Source organism: Rhipicephalus sanguineus, chromosome 9, assembly GCF_013339695.2.
Source record: "Rhipicephalus sanguineus isolate Rsan-2018 chromosome 9, BIME_Rsan_1.4, whole genome shotgun sequence".
Lineage (NCBI taxonomy): Eukaryota > Metazoa > Arthropoda > Arachnida > Ixodida > Ixodidae > Rhipicephalus > Rhipicephalus sanguineus.
The window spans coordinates 61,422,752-61,450,593 of NC_051184.2; the positions used below are offsets into that span (position 1 = coordinate 61,422,752).

The window sequence follows — 27,842 nt, forward strand, 5'->3', positions numbered from 1 at the left end:
AGGAAGTATAGATCAAAGCAAAAGTGATGAGGCTCTCTCACCTCCCACCGAGAGAGGGGTGATCGCTTGCCGGCCTCGTAGGCTGTCCGACAGGCAGATTGAGGTTCCGGTTGCTGCAGGCAACAAATAAAAAAAAAACACACATCGATTAATCTCACGGCACAACTGAATTCTGCGGCGTTCTTTATGCGTTACGTGAACAGGAAAAACTCCATACACCACGCGAAAAGCCAGTTACTGTAGGGCAGACAGATTACGCTTCGCGCAACTTCTTGTCACTGCGCCATGTAGTGAATTGACCGGAAGTACTTGTACGATGCACCGAGATGTGGCTGTTTCTATTTCCGCCACACGGCCACACGCTTCCGGGCCCGTGTTGGCTGCAATTCTTCGCTAAGATATAGTGTTCACCAGTCCTGACGCTGAACATATCATCGCAGGAAGCGGCCTGCCCACGGCAGAGAGCATTTACGATGGAAGGGTTTCGCATATTAATTTCTGCACCGAGTTAACGGAGCCCCGCAGAACGAGGACGTCGAACTTGTGCCGCTAAATACCTCCGTGCGCGGCTTCTAGAGTGATGTCCGCTTGTTTGGACGTCGGAACATCAAGCCATTATCATCATATCTGAAGTCTTTATAAGAAATCGGCAACGTCGTTTGGGACAGGTATAGAGTACTATAAGTTGGACGTGCATCGAGAAACGGCTGACTGGCGTCGTGGATGCGGACACTTGGTCTCGAATTTGAACTCACCAGTGGCATGCTGTCCTCGTGTGTCCGGTCGACCCACCGGCGACAACTGCGAAAGGCGACATGGTGGTCTGAGGATGTGTCAACGTTATAAGACAGGCATAAAAATGTAAAAAAACAACAACACACAAACACACACGTGTGAGCAGTAAAAGGGGACGGGCCAGAAAGAGAGAGAGAGAGAGAGAAAGGGAAAAAGAAAGAGACGGTTCAACACTAAGCTGCACCTGACGCGTCTATTACTTTTGTAAATATTAATGCGATTGAAGAAGCGATGAGCAGCGTCAGTTTTTCCGCTCCCTGAGCTTGTCTTTGCTGTGGTCACCAGTAGAGGGCGGCAAATATCGCCTCTTCTTACTTGCTGAAGCCTAAAACCGTTTCCAACTGTCATAAGTTTAAAAGAACTTTGTAAGTGGCTCAATCACTCTGTATTAAGACGGTTTCTCAGATCATTATCGTCGTCAATGTTCTTGCATTCAGCGCTATGTTTCCGCATCATCATCATCATTATTATTATTATTATTATTATTATTATTATTATTATTATTATTATTATTAAACGTAAACAAATCTTCAAGAACACAAAGGGAGTATTGGGGGGGGGGGGGTGGAGCAGGCTAAGAACTGCCGCTAAGATGGGCACTACGTTTGCCTACTTTTTAGGGAGAGAGGGAATAGAGGTCGAAGGTGAAGACAAGAAGAGAAGTAAAGGAGAGAAGCACGAACAAAGGCTGAAGTGTGTACGCTCCTATTGAGGACCACGCGCATGCATACATTTGTGCACATTACTCACATAAATATATGGCGCATACGCATGCTCAGACTATGTCTTTTCTACAACATAGTAAATGACAAAACCGGTATCGACAAAAATAAATACATCGAACCACCAACCTACATCTCATCACGACGGGACCATTCTTTGAAAGTACGCGAATATAAGTGCCGAACAAGTGCTTTTGCAAATACCTTTTTTCCGAAAACTATACGTGAATGGAATAGTCTTCCGTCAAGTATTGTTACTGCGCCCAACACAGCGTTCCCTTCACTTTTAAAAGAGTATCCTGCTACCTAGTGTTGCTTTTTTTCGTCTATTGTCAACATTTTTCCATTTAGCAAAGGCGGAAATGTCCAGCCCACGTATTTTGTACATATATTGTATGCTGTGGTTTACCTATTTTGATTTGTTTTGTTTTGTACTGCGCAATTTGTTTTCTTTGACGTGTATGTACTTTTGATTTGTAAACCCCCCTACAACAATGCCCCCAGAGGGCGCTGTAAGTACATGTATGAATAAATAAATATGACTGTACTCGAAGTGTGTTCGTTTAATGGCCCACACTCAATCGTACACACTGACCTGTAGAAGTCTGCTAGCTTGTCCATCTCGAGCTGGAAGTGGTCGGCCATCTGCGCCTGCGCCAAGGTGATACCGCAAACGGGACAGCTGGTCGCCTGGCCCAGCGTCCACTTCGGAGATCCGAGGGGACCTGCGTAGGGAATTAGAGATCGGTACCCATTAAGGCACCGCAGCATCGTGATCCGTATCTAATTCAATGCGTAGAAGACAGTAACTTAACGTTTCAACACGTGACATCGCGTTGAACAGTTCAAAGAATCATTATTAAAGGGACACTAAAGAGCAAAACGATTTTTTAAATATTAGTTAAATACTCTTTCACAATACCAAAAACACCACGCTTGCTGCGAGAAGACGCTTAGTAAGCGACAAAACGCGCAAAAAACAAAATGTGGGTGGCACCATTCCGTTGCCGCACCATTCGCCATGACGTCACATGTTTTGACGTAGTTCCTAATCGGTAAAAATGAAGTACATTGTCCTCTGAGGGGGCCATAGACTTAACACACCATGTTCGGGGCAATTTTGTTGAGCCAATGGCGCCAAAATACGATAAGTACACTTTGAAATCTGTGACGTCATGCGGGGACATTTCGGCGCGAAATTTAAAACAAACTTCGAACTTGATTTTATCCTCTATTAATAAACCTACAATGGCGAAATTAACGATATTAGAGTTTTCAGAGCACAATTTCTCGATCTAAACCGATTCATTGTTTCTCTTTAGTGTCCCTTTAAATTGAGCCACTCACCGCTGTCAGCAAGACACAGAAGAAAAGTCACATGGTCCGTTATGCATAAAACGACTCGAATGCGAAAGCCATCTTCTTTTCCTTCTCATTCAACTGTATTGATCCCATGACGTCATGATCTCACATAACATCATGATGGCGTCATCTGTGATCACGTGACTTTTTTTTCCCCGTTAGTGTGTTGACGCCGCCGATGGCCACTTTTCGGGCTTCGCGAGGCACCCAAGGCTTTCGCCTTAATATCTAGAAGTGAATGACGTGCGCTTTAAAGCTTTAAAGGGGACAGCTGGAGCGAAGGAATCGGGGAAATACACAATCGCCGCGGTCGCAACGGCTTGAGCGTATGCGTTAGATTTCCGATACACAGCGGACGAGAGAAAAGCTTCCTATAAGAACGGGCAGCCCGTCTCTTACGGATAAATCGTTTACGCGTGTCTTCTTTTTTTCCCCAAAGGAAACTGCCGCCAACGCGGAGAAAACACGCCTGCGCGGCACGCCGCTCGAGGTAGCGATGGCAACAACGGCAGCAACAACATCTGCCACAAACGCTGAAAAAAAAAAAATAATAACGAAGTAAATAAATATGAAAGTTGACCCAGGTCCTGAAGAGGCCAAGAAGATGTGGAAGGACGCGGAATAGAAAGTGTTTCGTTCGCGAAAAAAAAAAAAGATAAAAGAAAATTCGTCGCGCGAGAACCCGGTCTCGGTGGGCGCAAACAGACAAACCGTTTTTCGTCCGACGCACCCAAACAAACACCCAGGGGTCGCCGACGTGCTCAGAGCGCATCGCGCAAGAAAAAAAGGATGCGCGGACGCTCCTTTTGAAAGGGCTTGAAGTGGGAAAATATGTATAGATATATGAAAACGGGGATCGAGGGGACCACTGTGTACCCTACCCACGTTGCGTCGAGTCTAGAGAAAGAAAAAAGAAAATACGAGACGAAGAAGATAAAATTGTGAAGATAAAAGCCATGAATAAAGATAACCCAGGCGTGGACACGGTCGATGGCTGGAGAGGCGAGCGGTACAAAGCTAGGGACGGATCTTTTCGCGCTTCTTTCCGCCGGAGGGAAGTGATAGGCAAGCAATCCCCGCGCCAGCGAACCCGGCGTCCCCTTCAAAATGGAATCTCGGCCAACAAGAAAGGCCTCAATTTCCCTATTTTTTGTTCTTTCCCTCTTTTCCCCTCCGCTAGCTGTAAAAGCGGCGCCACCGGCGACGACGACCGTTGATCCGCGAACGAAATTGACACAGGCCGAGCCGTGAACGCAGAGCTGACTCTAAAAGGGGAGGGAGGGCGGGGAGAGTGGCCGCCATGTTTGTTTCTTTCCCGATCTCGTTTTTTAGTAGTAGAAGAGCCGAAGCGAGATCGTCTTCTTTCTGGAAGCTCTTCGGCTGCCTCCTCACCGGTGTTCCGCAATAGGGAACGTGGAACGATCGCTAGCAAGGAGAGGGGAGTTTAGGGAGGGGAGGGGGAGGGTAGAGGTTGAGCCGGACCTCTCACCTCCCTCCCGGCGACCTGTCAACAACGCCGGGGGTTGGGGACAGCGACGTCATCACACAAGTACGTGTAATCAAGGACGACGATGGACACCGAATAGAGGACGGGACCCGAGCGCGAGCTCGTCATCTTTTCGCGACTCTCGAGCAGACGATACCTGCTGACAGCATCGCGGTAGGTCCTCTGCTTCCGCGTCGCCTACATCTTTTTTTTTTAATTTTCCTTTTTAACCTACCGGGAATGGAGAGCTATGAATGACAGGCAGCGCGAAATAGGGGAGACATTGAACAGACCAGGTGCATTTTACCGCGATCTAAGGGAGCAGAGCAGGGTGGCCGGGGTTTGCCACTTCTCCGCGGATCCTATCTATACCGTCCCGAGAACGCCCCCGAGGAGTCTTGTTGGCAAACAAACAAACAAACTAAAAGCCGCGACAAGCGGGTCAACAAAGTGGAATCGAGCAGGCGACGACCGTGCAACAAACAGAAGCCGATCGACAGGCGGCGGTGGAAAGAACGCACGCGAAACGATGTGGAGGGGAGCAGTGGACGCAGAAAAAAAAAAGGGGGAACAACCCTGATTCAGTTTCGGCTGCCAGCGCCGCGAGCCGGAGTGGGCAAGTCTAGCAAGAGCCACGGCAGCTAGTAGCAGGACGGATGGCTAGCCAGCTAGCTAGCTAGCCCCCCTCCTTAATCCGTCCGAGCTGTTCTCAATTTACGCAGCTCGGGACAATCCATCTGTGGCCTCCCCCGACCCGAGCGATCGCTGCTTCTTCGCTTCTTTTTTTTTTTCCCCAACGCTTCAAGTCCGCCGCATCTCGGGCGAAGACGGGAAAGCGATAGGGAAGAGAGAGGGTGCGGTCGGCGAAGCGATCGCCTTTTTTTTTTTTTTTTTTTTTGGTGGCTGCGCTAACCTGCGGTCAGATTCGCCGCTAGCGACGCTGTGTCGCTGATGCAACAACGTCGCCCCTCTGCGTGGCTTTTCTTGTCGGTTCGTATAAAAGAAGTCCGTAGCGTGCGGTAGGAGACTTGGGGGAGGGGCGAGGGGACTTTGATTGCGGCCCGAGTCCGATTTCGAGTGCCCAGGTCGTTCTCGCTGCGAACGCGAGGCCAGAACCCTGCGAGCAAGATGGACGAGCGCTCATATCGGCACACTATTACGTCGCCACCGCTGTTCTTTTGTTAGTTGTTTCTTTTTTTCTCTTGTGTATCTCCTTGTTTTTGCGTGCACGGAGTAAGGCAGTAGCGGCTTGATTCGACTGTTAGGAGACATGAAGCGAATTGAGCGCCGCCGAGGAGGGACTCTTGATGGGACGGGAGGGGGCTCGATTCTGGCGGTTGCTGCGTGGCCACCGCAAGTTGGCGGCCGCCGATATATATTGCGTACAATAATCGATGATTACGTGCGCGCGCTTCTCGCAATCGCGGGGCCGGGACATTCGATTCGGAACGGAAGATGCCCGTTTACTTTATTGTTATTATTATTCTCGCTATTTTTTTTTTGTTACGCGAAGCTTTTATAACTCCCAGATTTCGGCGTAGTGCGCGAAAAACTCGGCACCGGCGAGCGTATAGAAATGGGGCCCCGAGAAGGTGCGCCGGTCACGTGACTATTCGTACGAGCCGTTTTGTGCAATAACTGACGCTCTCTCGATCGTGGGCGTGTTGGCGATCAGTCTTTTCCGATATGGCAATCTGATCTTTTATCGGGGTCACTCGTCCTCTCACGTTGCCGCGTTTCATTGTTGCCTGGATACGAACACACGGCCGTCGTTGTTGCCTGCAGCAAGAGAAGTGTGGCGCTGCTGAGCACGCGTGTGAAGGCCTGATTCCTTTCATGGAGGAAGGAACCAGTTAGCAGGGAGCATTGCGCTGTGAGATAGAAAGAATGAAAAGTGGTGCGTCAGGCACGTGTACACGTCATGCTTCTTTTGCCTACACTTGCCCAATACGGCGAGGGCTCCTGAATTAAAAAAAAAAAGAAAGAAATCTGCGTTTATCAACCTCGTCAGAGAGCGCTTGACACACGAGAGCTTAATAGATGACGTATTTGGCGGTGTCTAGAAGAAGAAGGTACGAGTGTAAAATTTATACGCTACCACCTGTTTAATCGCCTTGGATTCGTTCACCGCAAGCTCTAGCTTTTCTGCTTAAGTTATCGCGATCTAGATCGCAGCTTTTTATGACGATATTCGTTTCTCTCAGTAGTCCATTCGCCGTGCACGCATTTTCTATATATAAAATTGACCGTTAAATATGCACACTTGTTCGGCGAGAATTTCGTCGATTCATACGTCCTCCTAAGGTTTGCCTTCGGGATCTTCTTTAAGTCGGGTGTTCGTCACTCAAGAAATAACGAACCAGTGTTTATTTTCATTCTGCCGTCGTACTGATTGAGTGACCTTGAAGAGAGCAAGCTGTTTTTGGGACAGATTCGCTAATAAATTTCGTGATAATGTTCGTAACGAACCGTAATAAGTTCCGGAGCTGTAACGGCACTTCGGTGAAATGCCATTGGCATAAAAATAACAAAATAAAATTCGGCAGCGTGCTGCACACTGTGTAGCACTTGAAGGCGACAGCCGACAGCAAACTTGGTAATGCATTAAGTCATACAGTCGGTTAATCAGACTTCTTTCAAGGTATAAGAAACCGCAATGTGAGAGACACGCATTAAGTTTCCTTGACGTCCTGACACGATTGAAAATTGTACCTCCCCCCCCCCCTCCTGTGTGTGCATTTCAGTGGAGCCAAACAGTCAATCAGGCAAGTCGCGAGGCCTTTCCCAGTGCATAAGTGTCGGCTATTGTCATACTAAGAGAGGCGTTAAAATTTTAATTGGTGACGTCGTACTGAAAGTGTTGTCGTTGAAGCTTCGTGACGAGGGCATGCAACTTCGACCACTTCGGCATTACTTCGGCATTATAATGAGGCTCATCTCTTCCGTTGAATGAATGGAGGGTTTTCAAATGATGCTGCACCAATCTAAACCAATATAAAGTTTGTAGTGTGCTTTTATCACAGCAGGACAACTGCGTCACCGTTGTCACCGCCGAAAAAAAAATTTCAGCGGGAAACTTGTGGACATCTCCGTTGACCTTCCTCACATGGTTCACTTGCAGCAACTGCTGTACTGGAAACCACTTTTACCGTTGCCCTTTTTCCCTTCTCAAAGTCGGGATTTCGAGCAGGCCAGTCAACTCTCTCTGGTCCACTGATCAAGTTCCCTATTTTTTTTCTTCCCCTCCTTAGAATTTCCACCTCTCCACGCCATCCTACTGCCTCGTCTCGCTTTCGGTTCTCATTATTTTTTATCGCGGGATTGACAACGCTCTTCTGTCAACACCACTATCTGTTTCGCCACTTCCTCTGCGGCTTCGGTCATATTAGATGCGAAGTATCTTAAGGCGGAGCTCAATCCAGTGGTGGTGGTGGTGGTGGTGTGCGGCGTGACCACCCTTACTGCGCATGCGCATACCCTCTCCACACACCTCCTCTCCACTCACCCTCTCCTCTTCCCTATCCACTTTCCCTTTCCCCTTTCCCTCTCCACTTTCCATCCCCCTCTCCCCTCCCTCCCCTCTCCACTTTCCCTCTCCCCTTCCTCTCTCCACTTTCCCTCTCCCCTCCCCCTTTCCACTCTTCCACGGAAACGCGGGCTAGAGATGCCGAAATTCTCTCCTGCGCAACGCCGCGATGACCTCGAGCGCATGCGCGTCCCCTCCCCTTCTCCCTCCTCTCCTACGCTGCCCCCCTCTCGCCCACCTGTCGACCGCGTTCCCCGCTCGCCCTGTGAGAATTAACGGCCGGGCTAGATGGAAGATACGACGCGCGTAGCGTCCCTCTTCGCGTTCCACGACACGAGGTCGGTAGCATGCCCAACGAACGCCAACGAAACGCGATCGTGCAAGTGCTCCGGCTTCGCATCGCCTCATGGTCCCCTTTAGCGGGAGATGGTGTAATTTTTGTTTTTCAGTCCGTGTTGAGTTATCGTTCCGCAGCTGACTCAAAATTCTCTCTCTCTCTTTCTCTCTTGCTCATCTCTTACACCGGATCTTCAACCCCCTCCCTCCCCCTCCCTCCCCCCTCCCCCGCCGCACCACGATTCCCCCCGCATGGCTTTCGCCGCTGTTTGTAACGGTTTCACTTTCTCCGCCAAATCCTCCTTTCCCCCTCCCTCAACGCACACTGCTTCAACCTTCATCATCTTTTTTGTTGTGTTTTGTTTCTTGTAACGTCATACACACCGTCGGCTGTGCGCGTGGACTGTAGCGCGAGCGTGTAGTATTTGGACGCCAGTTTCAACTCTGCCCCCCCCCCCCCGCCTCTCCTTTCCTCCCTTTCTCTAAAAATCTCAGTACCCGTCTTCCACATCCGTCTGTCTCTGTTGTTACACTCTGTATTTTCCCAGTTTTTGCTCATTTCGGGTTTCCTTTCCCTTCGTTTCCTTTCCATTTCCTTACTTGCTCCCATTTTCATTCCCATTTTTAGTTGCCTCTTTTTTCTTTAATTTTCTTTTTTCCTTTTTTCTCCGACTCACGTGATGGAAACATCTCACCGCTCTCTCGACCCTCCCAGCCAGCGTCAATCCCAAATACTATTTGTTTTTGCGCCCGCTGACAGCTCCCTCCTCCCCATCATGTCCCGAAAAGAAGGAACGCTTTTGTTAGCACCGCCCGTTTCTATGTTTCCGCTCGCGAATCGCGCCGCCGGTGCCGTATCTGTGGCGCGCGTGGCCCTTTGACTTGTGTGTATATATATATATATATATATATATATATATATATATTGCGTGTGCCCGTTCTGGTGGGGCTGCGGCCACAGCACGTTGGGTAGAGCTGACCCCCGGCCACACACATCGCCGCTACGCACAGGACAGGTCCGGCTGGAAACGTGAGCTCTGTCAGAGAATTGCCGGTGACATCTGCGGGACCCCGGGAGTTCCCATTTATGTTATGTTATTTATTTTCTTTCTTTTTTTCCAGCGATGTGTGTATGTGTACAGTTGCCGGCTGCGTTGGCGAGGGGGACATATCTTAATTTGTCGTCTCGTTCTTTGTGTGTGCGTTGCGGGGTGAGCTCGACTCCGACACACAACGTACACGTCGCTTGTTTCTGCGGAGAGCGTCCGACCGTGGTAGCGTCGATAAAGACTTCCCACATTTTTTTTTTTTCCCGCAGCCTCGTGTACACGCAGAGTCGACCGGGACTCAAAATCAATTTGAAAGATCCCTGCTTTCGCTCTTCTCCTGGTTGTTCCCGCTTTTTTTTTCTTTCCCTCTCTCTGTTTTGGTGCCTGCTCGATAGTTTTTAACGCTCGCCTTCGAATTATAAAGCGACTCCTCTGTCGTCCGACTCGGCTGTCAGTCACGTGTTAGGCGAGTGGAACGGACCGATATGTAGGGGACGGCGTACGACGGGACGATTGGCACGGCAAGCGCCGTTACAGTGGGATTGTAAAGCGTTCACGCCGTACTACAGTAGCAGGGAACGATGCCATGATAGAACGCTTCAAGATTGAGAGAGCTGCGTGCTGTAGCAAACCTTTGAACCGTAGTCGTCATTTCTCCTTACTTGAATATCGCAAAACGCTGACAGGAGCAACGGTCCAGATGACCGTACATTTCGCACACGTTTTGCTGAGCTGGAGCCGTCACATCTAAAGGGACCCGGTGCGATTGCTTGGGATTCATGCGGCGTTTTACGTTTTCTCACGACCGTATAAAGGAAGCTAGACATTGAATACGCGAGGCTATTGTGAACTCTGGCTTTTTAACTATTAGATGGTTCTTCAATGTTCCGATAACACTTGCCGCAGGGACAGCGGTTGGCATAGTGGTGCTTTGAGTGCACTGTTCATTGCATGTGTAGCGCTGCGCACTTGACAGGCTCTTGGCATGCGTAGTACTGGCGCCTGACTGAAGGTGGTATCTTTAGTGAACTCATTCCGGTCGCCGATAGGTGGAGGCAGTATGAAATCAACAAATCAACGAAATGATTTTATGTGCTTTCCTTTTGCAACGAAACGGTGACCTGTAAGCCACCGAGCTCATTTCTAGCTCTGACTAATGTCTCGGCTGTATGAATTAGATATTGTGGGCATTTATTAAACACTTCTTACGTGATCTGTACGCGATTATCATCTTCAGTGTGGTCTGTGCCTGGGACCTTCGCCACGTTTTTAGGGTGCTATAAAGGTTGGCTCAACTGCAGCGTAACACATTTACAGTTTCCTTTTCTAAATCAAAACAAACTGCCCCGCCACGATGGTCTAGTGGTTATGGCGCTCGGCTGCTGACCCGAAGGTCGCGGGATCGAATCCCGGCCGCGGCGGCTGCATTTTCGATGGAGGCGAAAATGTTTGAGGCCCGTGTACTTAGATTTAGGTGCACGTTAAAGAACCCCAGGTGGTCGAAATTTCCGGAGCCCTCCACTACGGCGTCTCTCATAATCATATCGTGGTTTTGGGACGTTAAACCCCAGATGTTATTATTAAATCAAAACAAACTGTAAATTCACTGCTCCGTACTACCTTGCGAGAGTAAGGCTCGCTCTGGTTGTTTATGGGCTTTAACGTCCCAAAAGCGACTACGAATGTGGGAGACACCGTAGTGCGTGGTTGCGGATAATTTCGACCACCCGGCGTTCTTTAACGGGCACTGACAACGCACCGTACACGGGCCTCAAGCATTTCGCTTTCATCGGAATGCGACCGTCGCGGCCGGGATCGAACCCACATCTTTCGGGTCAGCAGCCGAACACTAACCACTGAATCCGCCTCCTTCAATTTCCGGTGCTGCCCACTGCCGTTTTGGTAGAGGTTTGGTAGGGTCCGGGACAACCGGTATTGCCAGAAGCAAAGCCTCCGAGATGAAGAGACGTTTCGCGACTTTCCCGCTAGGGGAGAGCGCATGCGCAGGGGCGTCGTGAAAAAAGGGCGGATTGCCGCGGCAGCCGAGGAAGGATGTGCTTTCCCTCTCCGACGGAAACGTAATACAGCACCTGTTAACGCCATCTGATGGTGCGTCCACTCACCCGCCAGGTGGTCCGTCCTCTTGAGGTCCAGGCCCTTGGCGGGCGAGCCGCTGCGGTCCGTTCCGAAGGGAGACGGCGGGGACGCCGCGTTGTCGCCGGCCGACGACATCAGGTCCTGCACGTGGTGCGGCGACCGCCACCGGTCGTGCAGTCCCGGGGGAAAAGGCAACGTCGGGGCGCCCAGCAGCTGACTGCGAACGTCGTGGGGCGACGAGCCGCCCTTGTTGGCCCCGGTACGCTGCTGGTGGGCGGCGGCCGCGGCTTGCTGGTGCGCGTACGAGCGGGCCGCTAGGTCCAGGCACGATGCCATCCGCTCCTGCATCGTATGCAGGCAAAAAGGAAAGCGCGCGCTGTTACACGATTCGGCCATCGTGCGAAAAGGAAGCGTTGTCTCATCGCTGTACGAATCTCCTCCCGATCTTTATTATGGGCACCACAGTTTGCTGCAAACTCGCCAAAGTGTACTTTTGGAGTAGAGTAGAGTAGACCCTTGAAACTCTGGCACACAGCCACGCTGGGGGATTGGCCAAGAACCGGATAGTTTTTTAAAATATAATTCTTAAAGCTTAAGTTTTGTCTATTTAAGATGAAAGAAGTGAAAATGAAAGAAAAAATATTGAGAATAGAATAATAGAATGTAATATACGCAATGAAGCGTAGAATTTGAATTAAAAAAGAAAGCAACTTGAAAAAGTAGAAAAACAAGAGTAAAGATTGACGTTATAACCTAAATCTCTTTGAACCTTTCAGAAACTCCTGCAGGGCATCGGCAATCTTCCCGTCACTGTATCCAAGGGACAACGCCTCGAAAGAAGGTGCATTTGGTGCACTTAAATCTAGTCTAAGGAGCCGGAAGACGGCACCTAAAGTAAGTTTGCGTAAGCTAGAGTATCTGTTACAGTGCTTTTGGGCGGCCGGAGCTGGTCCAGCTGCTTCTCAGCTTTTTCTTCCTGCCTCCCTCATCTTCTTGATGAAAAAAATAAAGGACCTGTTGTCATCATCATCATCACCATCAGCCTGTCTACGCCCACTGCAGGGCAAAGGCCTCTCCCATGTTCCGCCAATCAACCCGGTCCTGTGCTTTCTGCTGCCACGTTATACCTATACAAACGTCTTAATCTCATCTACCCACCTAATTTTCTGTCTCCCCCTCACGCGTTTGCCATCCCTTGGAATCCACTCAGTTACCCTTAATGACCACCGGTTACCCTGCCGATTAGAGATAGACATAGTGAGATCAGGGTGTCTTCTAGATAAAGCCACAGTATATGTCTTGTTCTGGTCACGTACGGCCTGGAGTACCTTGGCGAGGGGGTCGAATCCCGCGTGCAAGGGTGGGAACAGGAGCCCCCGCGACAGGTCTCCCTGCGGCGGCAGCGGCATGAAGGGCGCCGACCCGACGAGCAGGTACGATGAGGGCTGCCCGTACAACAGGGACAGGGGAAAGCCACCCGGCTGCTTGCCTCCCAGCAAGGGGAAACCTGCAACGACACACGGAGGACGTTTGTAGTGCGCAAGACATGAGCTGGGCGTCCCGACGGAACACGGCACTAGCAAACACCGCAAGTGTTGACGGAATGCCAGAATTGGCGCAATGGCTAATGCACGGCAAACATGCGCCACTTACCCTGTGTAGCATTTGCGAACATGTATGAGCGTGACGCAGCACATATAGAGTGTTAATAGTTTAAAAAGTCATAGTTCTGCTCTGGGCCGAAACAGGGAATGCGATAGCAACATATTGGAATGCTATACGAATTAAGGCTAGCAGCTCAGTCTTTAACAAACCCGGCCGCTGAAGCGAGTGAAGTGACCTTCGTGCTGTTCAACGTGAACTTCGCGGTGAGAGAAGAACACGTACAAATGTATGAGCCGTCTGCTTACCGCCTCTAAAGATACGGCGCGTGCGACCGCGCCCGGTTGGTTAACGTAAGCATTTCCTGCCGGAGGCTCAGCCTTACTCCGGCTCCCTGCTCCATGCGCTTTTCGAACCTCTCCGCTTGAGGAGCGATCGTCGGCAGCCCTCGCATGCTTTCACTCGCACATAGAACACTGTAAGACGTGTGATCGATTTGGAGTTTATACGGAACATCACGGCGACGGCAAAAATGCTCGTGGAGTGCCTATATATTTGCTATTGCCGTAAAAGTCTGTACTCGGAAGCGCACGGCTGTCGGCTTTCCGCGCCGTTGCTGAGCTTTGGGATGATCGCTGGGGGGTCCAGTTTAGTCACAGTGCGAACAAAAATGCCCTCAGTTTTATCGTATGAGAAAGTGCCGGACGTGACGCCCTGCCTACATTTCGCGAAAAAAAGTTCAGAAAACCACAAGTCACGTGCATGACGTTTTATTCGCTGCCCACTTTGTACGGACGGGCCCACGGTTAAAGGGAACACTAGCGCGCGGGGCGGGCCTAGATTTCGCTCTCTTGCAAAAGCATAGTGGCTTATATTTGCATAACACTACCGGTGGTTGACAGTTCTGACACCTTTTCACAGACCAGTGTCGTGCGCGAACAGTGTTTCCACATCCTCTTACCGCTAGGGGAACAGTAGTATTAAAGGTGCTCATTCGAGTGTTCCCTTTAATAGTGGACCGTACTGTACATATGGTTTCATTGTACAGTGCTCGGCGATTGAAGCGTGACAGCCGGAGCGCGTGGCTGTTGGCGGTGTGGGTAACGGTGACAGCGTTCGTGACACATGGTTAGTGCATCGAGTATCGACAACCGTTCAGCATGTGGTTGTTGGTGGTGCCGGCGTAGCGCTGCTTGCCATGGCTTCAAAAACACAGCGGTCACGTGCAGCGCCGCGCGAAGTGGCTGTAGCTGGCGAGCGTGCGTTTCGACGGACTGCAGTGCTCCGCCGGATCTACCGAGAACGGCAGACTGAACGACATCTCTACCGGACGCAGCCACCATGCATGCCTCACGAACGCTCTCGCCCTCACCGTCACCCTCACCGCCAGCAGCAACGCGCTCCGAGTACCGAGTTTCGATCGCCGAGTACTGTACATGGGAATAATAAGCATTCCTTTGTGGTAAGGTATCGGCAGAGTCTGATACACTTTACAGGAGCAAGTAATCAAAGGGCCAAGGTATATTAGTGAGGGAACTCGTGATGAGCACTGACCGGCGGGCTGTGCCGTGGGCAGCAGGGGACCGACGCCTCCGGCCGTCGCTCCGCCGACGCCCGCCGAACGGCCCTTGTCGTCGGGTGAGGGACTGGAAGGCACTCCTCCCATGAGGAAAGGGGACGGTGGCCCGCCGTCGTCCAGGGCCCCGCCGGCACCCTGCACAGCCAAGGATGACCGTGAGGGCCGCCATAGGCGTGCGCACAGGGGGGGGGGGGGGCATGGGGGGCGGCCGTCCCCCCTAATAGCCTAAAAGGGGGTCGCAAAATCTGCCCCATACATTGATCCCCCTAGTCACCTAAGAGGGGGGGGGGGCGCTAAATCTGCCTCGTACATTGACTTACAAGGGGGCGGGGGCGCAGCGATGAACCTTCGCCCCCCCTGATGGGGAACCCTGCGCACGCCTATGAGGGCCGCGATCAACGACCCGCGATCGCATGCGCACTTCCGGGACGTTCAGTGAACGTCACGGAAGTGCGCATGCGACTCGTGTGAACGCGGACAATGCGTCGTGACAGATAGCTTGTTGTGGGAAACAAGGGCATATCAATGTGCGCTTGTGGGTGTAACTTGACAAAAAAGGATTTCAGCTCAAGTTAACACAATGAGAAAAGTCAGCGCGGTGTACGAAACGACACCCTTAGTCGTAGGCGTGCGCGAATATTGGAGCACTTCGAATATTCGAACGAATATTATAGTATCTGAATTCGCTTCGACGCGAATTTAAATTATTCGAAATTTCGAAGTATTCGAAATGAACGAATAGGAGTGACCGCATGTAAACCCCCTGTAAAAGTGGTTTCACTGCAGTTTAGAAATGCTGTGCCGTGAAAGCACCTGTCCAGAAAAAATTCGCACTGCTGCAAAGCCTCGCTGCAAGTTTAGATATTACCCCCACATCCAATAATAATTTGTTAAAGTTTAAAAGCTTTTTGTACGGACTTATATGCTCTAAGTATAATCAGTTTTGAAACGTAGCGTACTTTAACGGTTATCGCTTGCATCCTAACGAAATTCGAGTCCTGCTACTATTCAAAGTTGCTTCCACTTCACTTTGAAACAAAAAGAATGACAATCGCGCACTCTTTGTTCGAATTTTAAACTATACTGTGCAGGTTAGTTGGGACATGACAAATTTGCACATTTTCCTTCATAATATGTGATATATACTATTCGAACTATTCGATTGGATATTATTTGACCAAATTCGCTTAGAATTCGCCTCGAACCTAAAATGTACTATTCGTACGTCCCTACTTAATCGTATTGAAATGATCTTGGGGGGGGGGGGTGTACTCGACGAAAAAACGCAACATGGCAGGCAGGAAACTTGTAACTGCTGACAGAGATTACAACTGCATCCATAGCTATCTATATATTGGCTCAAACTGCAAACATCCTTGAGTTAGTGAAACAAGCAACCGGTAGAAAGAAGAGTGCGAAGACGCACTTCGCTTTCATTACGCGTACAGAAAATCGTAGTAGAGCTAAGGACATAAGCCGCCTGATAAAGGCTTGCTGTCAGCATATAAGAAGTTTGCAGTTCTAAATAACAACTGCGGTGTATGATGAAAATACGAAAGGAGCGAAGATGAGATAAAAAAACAGCAATGTTACATCTGCAGCGGGATTAAAGACCCAGCGAAAGAAATATTTCTTTCGATTAATTTTTGCTGAGAAAAATAAACGACACAAGATTGCAAGGCCGTATATGTTGAGCTAAGAATTTCTTCTGAATTGCATCAATCAACTTTGTCTGTACAGATCTTGCGTAGAATCAAAAAAGTGTATAGATCAACGAGCAACGTAAGTTCCTATTGGGCATTATAACTGCAACAACTCTCTTGTAAAAGTACTCTGGTGCATCAATGCATTTTTCTGACTGGTAAAAGAAAGGTAACAGGATGGCGTAACAAACTTAACCCTGATCATTAAAGCTGGATACGACGCCGAAAGCTGTTCCATAGATTGTCCTTTCCATCCAACGGTATCAGATAGCGCAATTTATACACATATAAAGGAAAGCGTTTTCTTGATTTTACTGCTACTTGACGTAATTTGCTGTCGAAATAGTGCTTCTATCCGTAAGCTTGCATAGCCATCATTATTGGAAGTTTATAAAATAGGGGAGCAATGCGCAGGTCTTTCGGGCGCCCATAGCAATGTCTCGCAAAAGTAATTCCCAGCACGACAACCACATTGCCAGGATTTGGGCACATTTGTGCGTGGCGCCATCTCTCGGCGGCAGCAACGGCATCCTGCCATAACTGAATGGGAAATAGGCGAAAAAAATCATATCTCTTGAAAAAAAAGCTAGTTACCAAAAACGACTCCGGGTTCTATACAGCAGAGACCTACTTGAACATTTTGGTAAAATTGTAGTATCGCAATACAAAGCGTGTGTCTTCCCAGGACAACTGGACACCGCCCATTAGAAACACACGGGGCCCTATTGTAAAGATTTTAAACACTCTGGAAAGCCGCGCGGTTTGTAGGGCGACACTCAAATTTTAACAGCATGTTCAAATAACTCTCTGTTGTGTAGAACCGGGAGTCGTTTTTGATAACTATCTTTTTTTCGTCAGATATGTTTTTTTTCGCCTATTCCCCATTCAGTTATGGCAGGCCACCGCTGTCACCGACGAGAGATGGCACTACGTGCACATGTCCCCTAATGTCCCCAAATCCTGGTCATGGCTGTAAAGCGAGACATTCCGCGTCGCTTGGTTCAGCTATGATATTATAAAAAAAAAATGCAGAGCTTATAAATTAAGACAACCTACGGTTTTGCTGAAGTTCAAGGCCAATTTGTCCTCGTTCGTGTTCCAGGACATGTTCTGAAAGCAGACACCCAGAAAGTTGAGCATCTCCGTATACGCTGGAAAAACGTGTCTTAACAGGCTACGGTTATATCTGCATCCTATTTTTTTCTTTATAGGTTAAATTACGATGTATTCTTAACTTGGCTATTTTATACGACCACGCTTCTAACTTAAATACGCAAGTACGTACGTCGTCTTCAATATCGTATAGGTACAAGAAAGTAATACGTGTTCGTACCTACATAATAATGTTCACGCGAGTTCGAAACGCGGCAAAGTTCATTGCTACCACTTGTAAAACTTGTTTACGCGGACTGCAGTTTGCGAATGTTCGCATCGGAAGTTATATTAGAAATGTAATCTTTTATGAGCTTGTGGAGCGCACCCGTCGTCACGTAACTTAGCTATCAACGCCTTATGTATGACGTACAATCGTTGAACGACTATTTTACGTCATAAGGTGTTCGTAGCTCAAATCCACTGAGGTGCACGTCCACTTGCATTTAGTTTGAATGGTAGTGTAATGCGCTTGAATTCTAGTTAGCAAATAAGAATAAGGCATCAACGACAACTAAACACTAGAGCGGGCATGGGTGAATTTCGCTGTCACGCTCGCGCTCTTCGCGGCATAGCTGTGGGCGCGATTTTAAAATGTCAGACATGCTATTACGCAATAATGTGTGTGTGTGTGTGTGTGTGTGTGTGTGTGTGTGTGTGTGTGTGTGTGTGTGTGTGTGTGTGTGTGTGTGTGTGTGTGTGTGTGTGTGTGTGTGTGTGTGTGTGTGTGTGTGTGTGTGTGTGTGTGTGTGTGTGTGTGTGTGTGTGTGTGTGTGAAAGAGAGATTTATCAGCGTCAAAGTCACGGAGGTTAGCTAGACACTGTACGGTTTGTCACCTTACACGCAGGAAGCGGGGGGGGGGGGTGGCGGGGAGGGGGTTATATCAACTCCAGTTCTACTGTTCCCGCTTCGATAAACGGCGTCACACTTTACAGTGCGCTCTGGGTAGCCTGGAGGGTCAATTTCTTTAAAGAAGCAACGCTCTTGAGAGCCTGGCGTCGCAGCTCACCAGTTCATAAAGCCATACGAGTGCTTCTATATACACATATACCTGAAGAGAACATATTTACATAACCTTAGACTGTAGAAACTTTTCATCTTGTTTGTCAGCGATCTGGGTTCTGGACTAATGTCAGCGTATGAATGTGCATTCAGAAATGAAGAAACGGGTCTCGTGCTGTGGGAAAGTCTATATAGAACAGATCCCCAGAACAAACTAAAAAGTGGCAGTGCGTTCAGAAGCAAACGTCGGCACATGCAGTTACGACGACCTCTGTCAGTGAAGACAACTTCGTCGCCTAAGTCCCGCATCCAAGATGCCTTGTAATACTATTTATTGCACAGAATTGAAATGCATTCAGAACAAGGGAATCACTTATGTCCCCAGGTGTAATAAATAATAATAACATCCAGAGTTTTACGTGTCAAAGTCACGCCGTAGCGGAGGGCTCCGGAAATTTCGCCCATCTGCTGTTCTTCAACATGCACTGATATCGCACAGTACACGGGCCTCCACCATTTCATTTCCATCGAAATGGGACAGCCGCGGCCGGGATCGAACCTGCGACCTTCGGGATCAGCAGCCGAGCACCATAACCACTGTACCACCGAAGCAGACTGCTGCAGCATAGTGTATGAAGGCCAGGGCCGTACCCAGGGATTTTTTTCGGGGGGTGTTTGTTCTAGAACGGCTAACGTTGGCAAGTGGTGGTCGCTGTGAAGTCATGCAAATGTTTTAGCATCACCCGAAAAGTTAAAGCATGAAAAAATTTCGGGCGGTATCAAGACCCCCCTCAACACCCCCCTAGTTACGGCCTTCACTGAAGGCCGTTCATTTCTTTTATTCACACTGGTGAAAGAACATTTCTTTCAGATGTCACTGGCACCCTGAACGCAGCTGGAGAATCAATATGGCGGCTTCCGATACGGCAGGAGGGGCGGCCGCAATATGGCGGTGCGGTTAGCGGGGTAAGAAAGGGGAAATATCGCCACGAAGAAAAAAAAAGGAAAGAAAAAACAAGGCGAAGTCGCTCAGAAGTGCACAAATGTAAAAGCCAAAGAACAAATAACGAAAGGACGTTTCGCCTGAACGGAGATAGAGAGACACAGGCGGAGCGCCAGCCTAAATGAAAAGCGCAGCGCACCGCGAGAATAACACAGGAAGGCCTGGAGTTGGCGCTCCGCCACTAAACATCTCTCCCTTCCCTCTCTTTCCTCGGCCGCCTTTCGAGCGAGTCGCGCGCTCCACTGCGAGCGTATACACACGCGACTGCAAGTACAGCAGCGAGGCCGGCGGTGTTGATAATACGACTTTGATCAAAACTCTGCGGGCCTTCGACCTTCATCCATAACTGCTTTCCGTCCCCCCCTCCATCCTCCTTCCAACTTTATTTTCATCCCTTATCTCCGCTTCTCCCTCCGTTCGTACTCCGCGCAAACTATTTTCTCTCCCTTCCCCGCCTCACTCTGCCGAGCCCTTCCCTCCCCAGTTACTCTATGAAGCCTAGGGGGCGCTAGCTGACTACCCCGCTTCAGGGCGGAGACAGACTGCACCGTATCTACAGTCGCGCCGCGGACTGCGGCAGTGCCACTGCGGCAGAAGCCCGAGAGAAGAGGTGGAAGGGTTTAGTGCTAGTGGACGCACAAAATGAAGGGAGTGACGCTCTGTAGACCGACCCAAAGTTATAACTCCCCTTCGTGCCCGAGTCGAACCTCACCTGCCCTGTATCCCTTTCCCCCACCCCCTTTCCACCGCCGGTTGCGCAGTGCAAAAACCACCGCAGAGCGCAGTCACCGCAGCCCATATGGAGCGCCGCAGGCATAGATAGGTCCAACAGCGCGAGCCAAGGGCGGAGTCTCGACTCCTTTCTATGAACAACACTCCGCCCCCTGGCAGTGGAGTTTCCGCAGCAACGGGCCCCGGGTCCCCGGTGTAGTCGGGCCCGGGGCGGTGAACTCCACCATCGGAACCGGAGCTCGCACCCCATTGGTCGAGCCGCGGCAACAGACTCGGCCCCGGGAGCAACCTCTGCCCGCCGCAGAGGGTTAAAACTTTCTCTCTCTCTCTCTCTCTCGCTGTGTGCATCGTCGTCTTCGCCCGGGGTTTCGGTCCCGGGGACTCGGGTTCTCTCTCCGGAGTCCATCGCCGTCTCACTCTCCTACACTCCGGTCCCCTCTCCTTCGCTTCTGCGACCTGCTCCCCCACTCCTCGGCACTCGGGACACCCTTTCTCACCGCGCCTCGTGGCGCTGCGATCGCACGTTTGTCGATACGAGCTGACTCGGGCCGCGAACGTCTCTGAAGGCCCGGCAGTTCGCGGAAGCTCGCGTGTGTTTCGAGTTCACAGGTATCGGGAAACAGGAAAATGCTAGCCTCCGTTAAGACTACTTCAATAAGGTTTACGATTACCAATCAAATAAGCGGGATTTATTTCGTCTTCACATACGGAATCGCAGAACCCCCAAAGCGTCCGTAGACGTACAGGAACTGTAGCATACAGTAACAACTAATGCTTGATGGAGATATCGAGATGCGCATTTATTCACATTGTATCGGGTTGCTCCGGTGTAACGAATGTCATATATTCAATAAAAGAGTGAACGAGAGAGATAGACCTAGATGAAGACAGACATACAAATAGATAGATAGATAGATAGATAGATAGATAGATAGATAGATAGATAGATAGATAGATAGATAGATAGATAGATAGATAGATAGATAGATAGATAGATAGATAGATAGATAGATAGATAGATAGATAGATAGATAGATAGATAGATAGATAGGTAAAGGTTACGACGTTTGATTGGGCTTGTTACTCACATATTTTTTTTTATTTTTTTGAAATTTAGCATGAAGTGTGGCTCAACAAGGGCCCATTGGATGTAGCATATGAGGACATACGTGCAGTGCTGGTGTCCTGTGTGCCGGTTGTTCTTTCTACGTCATTCACTTCCTGGTGTAACGCTAAACTTCATCCCACGTTCAATATTCAAAAGAGGAAGAACGCGATATGCTGCGATGTGCAAGGAAAATATTGTTGTACCCTTACGGCATATCTATAAATTGTTGCGAGAACACTATGCTTGCAGATATTTACGAGTATACTATGCTGGTACGCAGAAAAAACTAGCTGGCGGCGAACTGTACCAAGTATGTGGCTGAGTCAATAGGTCTGTATTTGTAGATATCGAAATCTCTTTTCCGAGCTGTCTCTCTATCGCTTTTTTGTCATTGGCGTCCAGCTATTGGAAGTTGCTTGAATAAGAATTGAATGCTCGGTTTTTAAAAAAATTATATGTGTCGAATGAAATTATGGGAGTTGCGTAACCGGGGGAGCATTTATTTTATTTACCCTCCTTATATTTTCTTATCAGCGGCTGGTGTCGGCATCGTGGCGCCGAAGCTGATGCGACTTTATTCTTTAATATTATCTGGTGCATTATCTATCGCGGTCACTACCGCCCTTCCGTCTTATCTAAACGTGTCTTTGTGACCTTGTACCAGGATTTCCTTTCACTAGCAAAAGTGGCGTTCCGAGCAATTTCTGAAGCAACAAATCCGGACTTTTGAGGGGCCGTACGCGAAGGTATTGGATCTGTTCAGAGCAATAATTTCAATTCACATTCGTAGGCCATGCTTTGCGGATTAAAATAGCCATATACGGGCACATGTCCGTCAAGACATTTGGCGACTTTTCTATCCGTACACGGTAAAACGCACGCCGTGGGTCCACGCCACATCGCACCGACCTCGCGCAGCAAAGCATGAAAGCACGCTGTTTCACAGTCGAGCCCGGATGCATATAATGCAGCCGAACCCGCATATGTCGAAGCCACATAGAAGGGATTATTGTGCATATCTGAAAGTTGTAAAAACTCTTTGAGAATATTTTCGATACATAAAATATTTTATGTATCGAATTGCCTGTAATAGAATTCTTTTGTAAACCCCTTAAGATTCGATATATATCCGGGTTTGACTGTATGAAGGCGACCTTACTGGAGTTCGATGTATTGGTATTTTTGATATGGGAGATATGTGCCGAAGCATGGTACGCTACCTAGCATGACAGATTAGTTCATTCGACTGTTAGTACAATTCACTGCATTACACGGACCTGATGCTGTCAAGCTTAATAAGGTGGCCGTGGTAATCGTGTTTCTAGCAGGTGCGGGTTAGCCTGGTATGCATGGCCAGCCATCGTTCTGCCCGAGCCTCTCGTGCGTCGTGATCGCCGCGTTCGAGATCTAACCCGTGACCTTCGGGTCAGCAACCGAGCACCGTAACCACTCTACCACCACGGCGGCTTTAATTTATTCCTTTCTTGTACGAATGCATAATGTAACTCGTGTATTCGTTTTCTAATTTATTGCTGGCCAGACACGCACAAGTCAAAGCAAAGCGCTTACACGGTTCTGTGGGCATACGCAGATGGATCGTAATGTGACGAATTGGCCGATTATTAACCGCGTCCTTTTTCCTTCTTTTCTCCTTCTTTTTTTTTTAATCCTAAGGACGTCGCGTCGTAAGAAAAGCCCCCGTCCTCCAAACGGGCCGCATCAATAAGTCACTTCTCTAACGTTGTTCGGGCAGCTCTTCTTGGAATGCACACAACTTCCGGCTGAGCCATTGTATCTCGCATTGTTCTCACAAACACACACACACACTTTCTGTCACCATCAAAAGCAGCCGCTACCACGAGTGGGCCGTAGCAACACACTCGACCCTGACGCGCGAATGAAAGAGTACGTTTTAATTACGTCAAGGACCCGAAAAAAGGCGAGCGACGCGCGAAGTAACGACTTTTGCCCCCTTCCGTTTCCCCCAAAGGGCCATTCGTATGCATGCCACGGCGGCGGAAACAGCCACGAGCCAAGATGTCGACGCGGAAGCCAGGAGAAGACAAAAAAGCAAGCCGTACATATGTGGTGCGTCGCACGGATGCTTGAGTAATGGCGGGGCCATCCGTATAAAAGCGTGGCTGTGCGAATCCATGCATGGCAAGATAAAAGGGGGTGGGGGTGGGGGGTGACCCGGCGAAGTGCGGTTGGGGGCGCGCACGAAGACGGAAGCGGCGACGGCCAATTGCTCTTCCGCTTGGCCGGAGAATGCGGCGAAGGGGATCTCCGTTGCAGCTCTGAGGAAGCCGTGTACCCCACTCACCCCCCTATCCTCCCCAATCACTCCTTCCCAGCCTCACCCTCCCTCTTCTCCGTATGGAATGCACTAATGAGCAGCGATCCTTTTTCTCGGCTTTCCCTCGCTTCCTTGCTCGCGAGGCCGCCGTCGTTCTTGTCGTCTGCAGTAGGTCGTCTGCGACGCCCCGAGAGACAAGAGCAAGCCGCGGATCTCAAAGGCTGTGCTTCGCGATGTTATGAGAGCCGGAAATAAATTTTGAGAGGCGGGAAACACGTCGTCACCTACGTGTTTGGCGCGACGCACATATTGTGGCGCACCGTGACAGACGCACGAACCCCGTTCGCGGCGTCGTCTGCTTCTGCGGTGGCATCGGTGTGCGGGACTTTTACACCGGCGGCGTTCCCAAATATCTAATTTGTTGAAATAATTCGTCGTGTTTATAGATATATCAGAGACAAACGTCAGTTGAGTTTAGATTGATTGATTAATTGACTCCCGCCGCGGTGGTCTAGTGGTTATGGCGCTCGACTGCCGACTCGAAGGTCGCGGGAGCGAATCGCAGCCCCGACGGCAGCATTTCGATGGCGGCGTAATGCCAGAGGCCCGTGTACTTAGATTTAGGTGCACGTTAAAGAACCCCAGGTGGTAAAAATTTCCGGAGCAGTCCACCACAGGGTCCCTCATAATCATATCGTTGTTTCGGGACGTAAAACCACAAATAATTATTATATAGATTATTGATTAGTTAACAATTAAAGCGTTTAAGTTCCCTAGTTTCGCTGAATAAGTGCACTATCACAAATTTAACGCAACTTGTTGATGCCGGTGCTGACCAGTATATGGCACCGATAGAGCAACGGACTTGAAGCCTTGCGTCGATTCGACCTATTCCATACTGAATTTTTCTTCATGTAACCTTCAGTGTGCTCCTTAAGATTCATGATGATCATTTCAGTTGCTATATCGCCAACTTTTACGGGGTGTTCGACGGGCCGCTTGCGACAGCAATGACAAAAGACGCTGTTTTTTGTTTTTTCATTTCTCGTAATGCTTACAGCCGATATATTTCACTCGTTCATGTACTGCCAGTGAGTGATGTGGTTCTTTCTATGTTAGAAGACATTATGATCGACTGCGAAATAGACTTTTAATTACTCTGTGGTTATCACGGCTCGCTAGAATATGCACGAAGCGATATCCTACCGCATTAACTTTTGCCCCGCCACGGTGCTCTAGTAGTTATGGCGCTCGACTGCTGACCCGAAGGTCGCGGGCTCGAATCCTGGCCGCGGCGGCTGCATTTTCGATGGAGGCGAAAATGTTTTGAGGCTCGTGTACTTGGATTTAGGTGCACGTTAAAGAACCCCAGCTGGTCGAAATTTCCGGAGCCCTTCACTACGGCGTCTCTCATAATCATGTCGTGGTTTTGGGACGTTAAACCTCAGATATTATTATATTACCGCTTTAACTTTTTTGAAACGACGTGCCCGCTGCCTTATAACAGATTACTCAAAATGTGACGCATTTATCAAACGTTCATGATAATTCGCGCCTGCGGGTATTGAGGTCCCGAAAGGTTGTGTTTTAAACACACTCATCAGTAACAGCGGCTTCCGTATGAAATTGCACAGATCCCGGGGCCACTGTTCTGCTCGTCGTATGCCGCGGAAGTGCCTTCAGAAGTATCGCCTTCGAGATTGGAGACCGGGAACTGGTTGAGGGTGTTTGCGCAGCACAGACGCGGACTAATTTGCAGATTTTCTTCAGAAACTAGGCAAGTATAACGACGCCAAGTGCTATATCGAAGCGTCGTGACGACACTGCGAAAACTTTCTCAAGTATTTGAGCACAAACGGAACTGTGGTATAAGGGCTAAATATATCTTAAACAGAAAAATTGTTGCTGAAATCGTTACTTAAATTGTTACTGAATTGTTACTGAAAGCGCGCCCGGCGACGCGCTTTCAGTAACAAACGATCTATGAAACTGCTTGACTCACTCGATGTCTCGAGCCTCTAAGCATGATAATAGAGCATTAGCACGCATCGGCAGAAAATCGGGAAGCCATAATTGCGGACCTAAAACAGCCAGAAAACACTTCGGGATGCTGCCGTCTGTCACGACAGCCACTCTAATACATGGCGGTAGCAGACGACAGAAAATCACCCTCGGCGCTTTCATCCGGGCTTTTCGGACTGCCCTGGCAGTCACGTGAGTTTCGAAAGAAAGTACATGAGCTATTCTTTCTTAGCACTACACAAAAACAAGTTTTGTGTAACTTTGATGTACAATATTGTAAAACGAACATAAGTAGCGACCGGCCGCTACAGTTGGAAGACAGACGAGAGACAATGCCACGGAGTGCTCACTCCGCAACAGTGTCGTCTATTTCGCCCTTTCGCCGTTTGCCTATTCCTTGCTGGTGAGCGAACTTTCATTTTGTAATGTTGTACGTGCGAATGAAATCCGCTCATGAAGGTTTTGTTTTAGACAAGCTCTATTTGTGCAGCTGTGCACTCGTTTTAGGCGGAGCCTCGCTCAACGCCAACCAACACAAGCTTCGCAGAAGCACCTTTATATACCGTGTTCCCATGACGGCAAAACGCTCTTTAGTGAAACGAGCATAGACAGTGGCTCTAGGTTTTCTTCTAGGTAATATTGTGAGAAACTCCATGTTCCGCGGGCCGGTGGTGTGGTCCCATTCTGGACAGTATCGTAGGCAGTTTACGTTGGCAGCTTAGAAGGCAACATCGAGCCTGACCCGTCCGAGTAATGGAACGCGTCCGCATGACGTTTGTGGGACATGACGCCACCTCACAAGAGAGCTAAGAATATCCCATCAAGGCGCTGTGCTTTCAACTTCTGTCGAAACCTGTGAGAAATTCAACGTATAGCTCACATTCAGATGCGCAACAAACCCTGGCTGTCTATTGCGGTGGATACGTGAAAATCGGTATTAGAGACTTAAGATGGCCACTGTCTGCTTAGTCGTTTATGGTGAGTATTGACACCGTGGGCGTCTGCAGGTGGGTGAAAAAAATGCACTTGCGGTGAAATGAGGTGATGGCGGGGCTGTGTGTGTATGTGTACTACTACTACTACTACTACTACTACTACTACTACTACTACTACTACTACTACTACTACTACTACTACTACTGCTAATAATAATAATAATTATTATAATAATAATAACAATAATTATTCGGGTGTTACGTCCCAAAACCACGATATGGTTATGAGAGACGCCGTATAGTGGAGGGCGCCGGAAATTTTGACGACCTCGGGTTTCTGAACGTGTACCCAGGTATAAGTACACGGACTTCTAGCATTTTGCCTACATCGCAAATGCGGCCGCCGCGGCCGAGATTCGCTCCCGCGACCTTCGGGTTAGCAGTCAAGCACCGTAACCACTAGACCACCGCGGTGTGTGTGTGTGTGTGTGTGTGTGTGTGTGTGTGTGTGTGTGTGTGTGTGTGTGTGTGTGTGTGTGTGTGTGCGCCTCAACACGACATCAACGAGGACAAGCACGCATCCATACATTAACTTTTAAAGACGATAGTCTTTCTTGGGGAACTTAAACGCAGAAATTTTGGTCTGTCTTTCTGTCTGTCTGTCTTTCTGTTTGTCGGCACGTCCCTCGATTCAGCCACTCGGCCAAAGTTGAACCACTTGCCCAAGGGCCAGCCGTCTTGAACTGGTACGGCTGTTCATACTTGTGAACGTTGTCGATCAAAAATTAAATATCATGCATATCTGAGGTGCAACATCACTAGGTAAGTATTAGGTGGCGTGTTCCTTTAATAGAAAATGCATACATACGTAATTTTAAGGACCCTAGTTTCTTAAGCTGCGCTGAAAATGCATAAGAATGGAAGCTTCAGCGAGTTGGCATGCGTTCATCTTTGTTGAAACAGCGCTAACTAGACGACGACGAAGCAAAAGAAGGCACAGGACAGGCGCTGCCTGTCGTGTGCCTTCTTTTACTTCGTCGTCGTCTAGTGAGCGCTGTTTCAACAAAGCTGAAAATGCGACTGCGCTGAAATTTGCCTTCCTCCGTGCCCTTCGCACGAGCTCATTGTTGTGTTTCGGTTTCGGTTCTGTATTGCACTGTACGAATGCCATGGGTTGGTGTTGAAAAACTTTAGTTTTGAGAAGGCCAAGAAGGTGAAAAAAAATATTTAAAAAATGAAAAAGCAGCGTTGTGGGCGGCCTTCAGGCTGCCGGTTGTGGGCGCCGCTCTGGCGTTCCAGTTTTACCCAGGCGACGTGTAAATAAAACAGTGTGT

The 27,842-nt window shown here is 49.1% G+C and overlaps 1 protein-coding gene across 3 annotated transcripts in view; it reads right to left on the minus strand.

Annotated features, from left to right (window-relative positions):
* LOC119404151 (E3 ubiquitin-protein ligase Rnf220) overlaps positions 1-27,842 on the minus strand; it is a 62,052-nt gene that overhangs the window by 13,849 nt on the left and 20,361 nt on the right. Inside the window, exons 2-8 of one of the 3 annotated variants that reach the window (XM_049419236.1) lie at positions 17,314-17,367; positions 14,530-14,689; positions 12,690-12,880; positions 11,400-11,715; positions 2,113-2,242; positions 756-801; positions 42-113 (exon numbers count right to left, since the gene is read on the minus strand). In XM_049419236.1, the coding sequence (XP_049275193.1) occupies positions 42-113; positions 756-801; positions 2,113-2,242; positions 11,400-11,715; positions 12,690-12,880; positions 14,530-14,689; positions 17,314-17,367 (969 nt within the window). The remainder of the gene's footprint in view (positions 1-41; positions 114-755; positions 802-2,112; positions 2,243-11,399; positions 11,716-12,689; positions 12,881-14,529; positions 14,690-17,313; positions 17,368-27,842) is intronic. The other 2 variants (XM_049419237.1, XM_037670745.2) reach the window with 2 other exon arrangements.